This window comes from Podarcis erhardii (assembly GCF_964252035.2).
Source record: "Podarcis erhardii genome assembly, chromosome: 1".
Lineage (NCBI taxonomy): Eukaryota > Metazoa > Chordata > Lepidosauria > Squamata > Lacertidae > Podarcis > Podarcis erhardii.
The window spans coordinates 33,008,738-33,017,170 of record NC_138497.1 but is presented as its reverse complement, the minus strand read 5'-3'; the positions used below and the strand labels follow the sequence as shown (position 1 = coordinate 33,017,170).

The 8,433-nt window shown below is 45.9% G+C and overlaps 1 protein-coding gene across 1 annotated transcript; it reads right to left on the bottom strand.

Moving 5' to 3' along the window:
• Positions 1–1,579: 1,579 nt before the first annotated feature.
• CLEC14A (C-type lectin domain containing 14A) lies at positions 1,580–8,184 on the bottom strand. Its single transcript, XM_081863801.1, has one exon. It carries the CDS (start codon positions 7,037–7,039, stop codon positions 5,720–5,722), a length of 1,320 nt encoding a protein of 439 aa, XP_081719927.1. The 5' UTR covers positions 7,040–8,184; the 3' UTR covers positions 1,580–5,719.
• Between the last annotated feature and the right edge of the window lie 249 nt (positions 8,185–8,433).

Sequence of the window (8,433 nt, the reverse complement as noted above, 5' to 3'; positions counted from 1 at the left end):
AAAAACAGATGGCTATCTATATTTTATTGGTTCGAATTAAACAATACTGAGCTTTTGAATACAACAGGGATGGGGAGTCTGTGGTCCTCTAGGTGATATCCTTTATATCATACCAACGGTCAGAGATGAGGGCAGTTGTAGTCCAACATGTGGATGGCCAGTTTTTTGACATGTTCCTATGGTTACATTAAAAACAGAACAGAACAGAACAAAACAAAGCTGTTGCATTTCCTGTTTGTGGGCTCATTCACAAGCATAGGAATGGGAGTTTCACCTCACACCTTAATTACATATCTTTAGGTGTCAGGTGAAAACATTCCTCTTCTCCCAGGCCTTTGGCTAATCAAACAATCTATGGCTATTTAAACTATATAGGGGGTTATTGTTTTGTTTGCTATTATGGCCTGGATAGCTCAGTTGGTTAGAGTGTGGTGCTGATAATGCCAAGGTTGCAGGTTCAATCCCCATATGAAACAGCTGCATATTCCTGCATGGACTAGATTCCATGTTTGTGTTATGCATTTCTGTTTTTATACTGTAAACTGCCTTGTGATTCTTGGAAGAAGGGCAGTATATAAATTTAATTAACTAACCCATTGAACTCAATGGGACTTATGAATAGGCATGCATTGTATATCCTATAAGACTGCACTTCATGTGAATTGAACATGGGTATACTGCACTTCAATTGCTCTGTCAATATTTAATAAAAGTTTTCCAATTATATAAGCAAAATTTCCAGCTGTTTCCCTTTCTTCACTGCCATATAATTTGTAAGCTGTGACATGAAGGCATATTCAAAGCATTCATTTTCTCATTCCACTCTTAAAGGGGTGGATAGGGATTCTGCAATGTTTTGCATAACTTCAATCATACATAAAACGAGTTCATAACAGTTTGAAGATCTCTTCTGTATCCATAGAAAAAGAATTACATGGTTCAAAGAATGCTCTATCATTTATTTTACATGCTCCATTTCTGTTGTCCTTTTTAATTGCTACCTTGATCTTTTTCTAAAACCTTCTCGCAACAAGGCAGATCCACCAAAAAGGCATCCTTTTCACAACAAAAAAGCTATATCCCAGCTTGTCATGAGCGTAGTTATCTCTTAAATTAACATATAAAGAGGAATTATTGCGATTTTATTTTCACAATTCCAGATATAAACTCGCATATAGATCACCTAAGACCTTGTCTACAGCATATATGATGCCATGCCACAGTATAAATCTAAAAGAAATGATAAATAGGTAGGTAGGTAGGTAGATGAGAGGTTAGCAGGAGCTGGGACCGAGCAACGGGAGACTTAACTGTCAGGGGTCCTTTACCTTTAGGTAGATGAGAGAGGTTTCATCCGATTTGCACTCATTTGATTTGCCAGTACAATTTAATATATTAATTTTGACACATCTGTCTTTTATCAGGGAAAGAACATTTGCAGTAGATGTGTGATTACTGGCTTACATTTTTTCCAGCGATCAACCTACAGTATTTTGTCACTGGAAAACATAACAGCCAAATCTATCCATCACCAGAAACACATCTGTTGCAATAACAAGTACTGCCCAGCAGAAGGTGGTCATTATAAGAAGTGTTTATTGGATAATGCCTGTGTTCTAAAACAACACTTGGAAGAACAACCCAATCTTCTAACTCCTTTGTGATCTTTTAAAATTATTTAAGTTTTATACCAGAGTGGGCAACTCCAACAGGACTGGCTTCTGTGTAGAAATATATCGGATTGCACTGTACTTCCGTTTTATTTTATTTGGTCATCTTGAAAGGCCCCCCAGACAGCAAACAATAAGCCCATGCTGGCATTGTCTGTAGTAAACACATAAGTCATCTATACTGATTTTGTGCTATAGAGAAAAAATACTTGTCTCTTGATACACAAGCTACAGCTGCTTAATTGGCACTTTGTCAACAGTTCTTTTGAGCTTTTCTGAGAAACGAAGAAATGCTGCCTGCAATCCTGTTAAAAACAGCCTGCTACTTCAGTGGTGCTTGGAACCTGCTCCGGGATACATTTTATTCCATGTTTCATGATCAGCACCACTGATTTAAGCCCTAAGATGGAACCCAGTAATACCCACTTACCTAGAAGTTACCAAGGGCCTTATTTCTGGGTAGGTAGGTATAAGATCATGCTGTTGAGACTTACAAACAACAACAACAAAATCAATTTATGGGACAGAACCAGTAGCAGAAAGCATGGTGGAGCAGAGATACTTAGCTCACCTCCTGGCAGGTGAGTCACTGCTGCTTACCAGGAGGAGGGTGTCACAGTGCAAACACAGCAGCAGGAGCATCGGATTGGCTCAGCTGCTGTGTTTGCACTTCATCAACCTTTCTGCTCCCCCTTCTGGTAAGTAGCAGTGACTCACCTTACAGGTCAGGTAAGCAACTGCACCTCACCATGCCAACCACTTCTGGGCAGAACTAAACATTGTAAGAAATTTTTGGTTGCCACTGAAAATAGCAGCCCCATGCCAAATTGCCTTGTTCCACATTTGTACAACTTTTCTCATGCCCTAACCCTAGTACAATGCATTTCCCTGTTACTATTCAACAGTATTGTCTGCTCCTGGTAGGGACATGCACTGTGTAATGATGTCAGGACCTCTAGGCATGTTGTACTAGCTATCATGAAGAGGAAGGGAAGCGCTTGACGTGGAACTACCATGTTTGCCCATAATTCTGAGTGCCGTGCTTAGAATTTTAGCCTGAAACTCCCAACCTAACGTTCCATCAAAATCAGTAGGACTTATTTTCGTTCCATGTAATAGTTACAGTTGATGGCTTCGTGCTAAAAACAGCTACCCTATTCCACAAACGTATGATCCAAGGATCCAGAGTGTCTATGCTTCTATAGCATGGACTGCATTGGTGCACTTTTCACACACTCTTCACAACATAACAGAAGGATGTACTATCACATCCCATTGAATTACAGGTATTACATTGTATTGCAATGGATCACCCAAATCTAATGAGTTCATGCATTATTGGTAGTTCTGAGGTGTATACACAAAGCTTTCACGGTCGTTTCCCTATTCCCTCCAAAGCAATATGGATAACTTGGTACCCCATTGAGCATAGAGAGCTATGCACATCAAGGTATTTGTAGCAGAGCCAACAGACTGAATGCAGCTCTAATAGCACATGACTACATGTGGTTAGTGGTCCCAGACCAGCATGACCACCCCCCATCTACATTGCTTGCATCTATCAAGTTCAGCAGAGGGTGGATGAACACTGCAGTATACATTCACAACATAAGCAGCACATGCAGATCTCATTTGCTGGGTGGATGTGAATATATCCTGGATAGTGGTTTTAGGAGATGAAGCTGTTTTTAGTTGAAAAGAAATTTCACCAAATGATAGGGAAATGCCCAATTAATCAGTTTAAAAAATCTTCATTAGACTGTAGTACTTTGCGGGTGGGTGTTTAAAAATGGTCCTTTGAAGTCTTTTAATTTTGCCCCTGGCCACCTTTCAATTTCACTGTAATCCCATGGCACATTTAATCAAGCCCTCTGTAGTTTAAAATATTATTAAACGTCTTTTTGAGGATTTTAATTTTACTCCCGATTATGTGATGATCAATCATCAAATATTCATCATATATTCATAATCATAGCTTACATTCCCCCTCTGCTTCAAGATGTATAGAATCATTTTGAAGTGTCTTAGAAGGAATTAATGGTCTAGAAATAAGATTTAAAGAGTGACAAGTGGATACACTGTCCTACTGTACTAGATGGAATGGGCAATCCCTGCCTTTGCAATGTTAATGGGTTTTCTGTGCTTTTAACCGATGAACATTAGGAGCCTTAGAAGCACTCAATGCTATAACATATACTACAAACATTACATACATATTTGTTGCAAAAATATGGTTTGTGTTGGAAATTAATGGCCTCTTCAAATGATCTGGGGCAGGTGTGTGGGTGTGTACCAACATTTACGTTATTTGAATACTGACTTAAAATATTCCTTAGCTGAAATGCACACATACAGGCAGGACTGTCCCTATTCAAGTAATGCTAAAAGAGAGAAATGCAAGAAACGCAGATGTGGAGTGGGAGACAACAGAGAAAACTTTAAAAAGAAATCTTCTACCCCTTTCCTTTACTGAAGAGAGAAATGTTGCTTAAAGTTTTCACTGAGTCCCATTTCCCCACATTCCCACCCCATTTGCTTCTCCTTCCAAACTGGCCCCTCCACAGTGCTCTGCAGTGAGAAAATGGCAGAGCAAACCAAACCCTGGCAAGGCATGATAACAGTGCTGGAGCCACTGCCACATCTGTAGCCCCATTGCTGATGCCAGCTGGGGTGGAAGGTGGAGGAGCCAGAAAAAGCCTGTTGCAGACTAAACTAGCCTGGAGCTGGCATAGTGATTGGGCCTGGATCACACCCAATTTTAATCAAATAATGGCAGCAGGACTGACTCAGAATCCAGAATGTGTATTTCAGGGCTTTCCTCGGGCTACTGGCATGCATTTGTGTGTACCAATTAATTTTCATTTTTTAAATCTTCATTTTATGCATTAATACATTTTCTAACGCTGCCTGTAAAACACAATATTCCAAGGTGGCTTAAACCAAATCTGTAGAGAAAACAGAAGAACAGAAACATTTAGCAAAATTAAAAGTTTCAAATAAAGGCAGCCTCAGATCAGTCAATTTTGGAACCAAATATTTGGGAAATTTAAAAGGTATTTGCATGGTTCCGAAAAGGCTACAGCATGAGCGCCAGGTGACCCCTTCCCCCCAAAAATAGTCTGTACCACCTGGACACCACCACCAAGAAGACACTCTCCCCAGTCAAAACCTACCACACCTCAGTTGGCCAATGACTTCCAAAGGCGACCTCAATGAATTGGAAGGTGGGAAAATGAGTTGGACCCTCAGTGAAATCTTGACAGATTTCCACCCCACAATGTTATACAGTGCAACGAGCCAGTATAAGCTCATACCTTGCAGGTTTTTGGAATTCCCACTTAAGGAAACTGGAACAGATAATGCTTTTGTGCGACAAAATCTAGCATGCACTGGCCAGCACTTCTCTTATGAGTTCTCATACATCCAATCCATGAGTCAGTTGAGACACAGTACTAAGATTTCAGGCTGTTTTCTAAGTCTCACAAATAGATCACACACATGCACAATTGTACTGGCACCCCAGAAGACTAGTAAGGATGGAGGACAACACCAGATTCAAAATAATGTTGGAAAGCTATTTAAGTCATAAAAATCTTCTCTTACAGGGATGGGAAAACTGTGGCTATCTAGGTGTTGCTGGACTATAACTCCCAATATCCCTTTGCCCATTGGCTAGGGGTGATGGAAGCTGGGGAGCAGCAACTGGGAGTCCCACAGGGTCCTCACCAATACCATAAGACACCATACGCTGCCATCTTGCATGCACACCTGGGAGAAAATTCTACTGAAGTTGATGTGACTTACAAGTAAGTGTGCATAGGATTACACTGTTCTACAAGCAGCTTGGCAGGTCTTAATGAGACTTGTCTCTTGCAGCACTGTGGAGTTACTTAGCACTGTAACTGAGAAAGAACAGCCAACGGATAAGGATGATAGGAGTTGTAGTCCAACAACCTTTGGAGGGCCACAGGCTCCCCATTCCTGTCCTAATAAAAGTGCCTTCTCTGAATGAAAGTCCATTGCCTCCTTCAAATACAGCCTCGGTCCCCTCAGGGCTGTTCCTGCTCCACCTGCCCCGCCACACGCTTGGGTTCATCCTGAGAAACCTCAGCAGACTCTGCCTTGCTGGGCCCCAGGGAATGATCCGAATCCTCGGGGTCGCCATCTGCGGTCGTGGCCGTCGTGGCCGGAGCTCCGTCCTTCTTGGTCTGAGACCCCTTGGAGCAGCAAAGCCTGAAGCAGGCCTGGAAGATCTGCAGCGCGGCCATGACCAGGATCACCAGCGTCACCACAGCCACCGTGATCAGGATGAAGAGGTAGTTGGAAGACCCGGCTCCGGGGGCGCTGCTGCTGTTGCCCACCTCGGAGGGCAAGGTCGCCGCCAGGGAGTCGTTCCAGCCAGGCAGGCCGTCCGAAGAGCCGTTCGGGGAGGGAGACAGGGCAGGCGAGGGCGGCGTTTCAGTTCCCGCCGGCGGCGGCACGCAGGCCTTTTCGTCGGCCGCCAAGCGAGCGCCCCAGGCGCACAGGCACAGGAAGGCGCCCCGGGCGCCGAAGCAGTCGGCCAGCTGGACGCACGCTCCCTCGCTCGGGCTCCAGTAGCCGCTGGGGCAGGAGCAGAGGCCGCGCTCGGTGCCTTCCCAGCGGTAGCCGTCGGGCGAGAGGCGGCAGGTGAAGCGCGCCTCCCGCCCGGGGCACCTCAGGGTGAGCACCGTGCCAGGCGGGCCGAACTCCACGGCGGCGCTTTGGAGGCGGAAAGGGAGCGCGTAGTGCAGGTGGCTTCCCGCGCCCGGCGCGCGACACGCGCCCGCGTAGCTGTACTTGCACACGTAGCCCGCGTTGGCCTTGGCGCAGGCGTGCTCGGCGAGGCCCCACGACTCGGCGGCGCGAGGCTCGCCCCAAGTCACCTGCAGGCCGGCGCACTTCTGCGTGGTGCACGACTTGCTGGGCTCCTTCACCCACGAGAGGCTCCCCTCCGCCGCGCTCGCGTTCCTCGCCTCCGCAACAAGTCCTCCGGCAGCGGCCCAGGAGAAACCCCGCAGCGGCAGCTCCTCCATGGTGCACTGCTGAGCCTTCCTCACCAGGCCCAGCCAGAACAAGGAGGCGCCCGACCCGCCGCGGGCCACCCCTCTCAGCAGAGACACGATGGCCTGCACTTCCACCCGGCCGCTCGCCGTGCTCAGGCGCCCGCCCTGCGCCGCGCAAGCGTCCTGGGCGCGGGGGAAGCTCAGGCTGCCCACGTGGACGCTGTAGCAGGACCCCGAAGGGTGGCACCAGGCGTGGTCGCTCTGGGGGCGCACGGCGGCAGGGGGGCCCCCTGGCACGGGGAGAGGCTGCAGGAGGACGAGAGAGGCAAGCACCAGGCCCCTCATCTTGCCTCGCCTCCCCGCAGTGGCATTCGCGAGCACCAGCCAAGTCTGGATGGCGGGGATGTGGCGTCGAGGCGACTCCTTTTCTTCACAGCTCACATCACAACAATATCTTCGCTCCCGCAGACCTTCCCTTTCAGTGGCTGAAAGGAAATGTGTCAGGGGTTAGGCTTGACCTTAACATCCTTGATTTGTTGAAGTCCCCGCGCCAAAAGTTCCCTTCCAGAATTGGAAACATCTGATAAATAAAACCCAGACGGCAGGGAAACTTTTCTTTGCTTGCACTTTGTAGGGAGAAACGCTAGCATAATCTAGGCGCAAGAAGGCAGAGGAGTTCTTTGGGCTGAGTTGTTCACCTCCGTGTTAGTAAACACAGGCCGGATGTTTAATAAATTATTTGAACTCTGTGCCTTTTATTGACTTGAAAGCTTAGCACCGACTGCAGCGGATCTTAAAACTATCAGAAAAATAATTGCTTGATGAAATGCAGTGGAGGGCAATGGCATTAAGGCCCTAGTTAACCCCCTCCCATGCAAGCACACCCCCCCCCCAACCTACCAGTGTGCAGCTGCAGTGAAAAAGGCACATTCCATGCTAGGAATCATTGGGAAAAGAACTGAAAATAAAGCTGCCAATTTCATAATTCCATTATACAACTCTAGGGTGTGATTGCATTTGGAATACTGTGCTGTGTAGAGTTCTCACATCAAAAAGGATATTGCAGAGTTGGGAAAGGTTAAGAAAAGGGCAACCAAAAAAGGAACAAGGCAGACAAAGTGACTCTTCTATGAAGAAAAGGACTTAGTTTAGAAAAATGGTGAGTAAGAAGTGAAATGATAGAAGCTTATGATACGACTAGTCCCCATAGTGGAGGCAGTAATATTTCTGAGTACCAGTTGCTAGAAGCCACAGGAACAGAGAGTGCTCTTGTGCTCAGGTCCTGCTTGTGGGTTTCCCACAGACATCTGGCTATCCACTCTGAGAACAAAATGCCGGAGTAGATGAGCCATTGTCCTGAAACTCTTCTTACGTTCTTATGCAGGAAATCCGAGACCATGTGGGTAAACTGGTAAAAAGGACTGGTAAGTAGTTAAAAATCAGATGAAGAGAGTAGAAATAAATGGACAATTCTCACAATGGAGGGGTAGAAGAAGGATCTGTACTGGGGCTGGTGTTTTTGTAAAATGTTTTTAAAAAACAGGGCTAAACAGTGTGGTGGCCAAGCTTTTGATGAAATCCAGCTATTCAAGGTGGTTTACGGAAATGGGATTGTTAGTAGCTCCAGAGGAATAGGTATTAAAAATTTCAAATTTGGTTCAGTATAAGCAAGTGTAAAGTAATGGGCATGGTGGTGGTGATGGAATCCTAAATTCACATATACAGAGATGAGGTCTGAG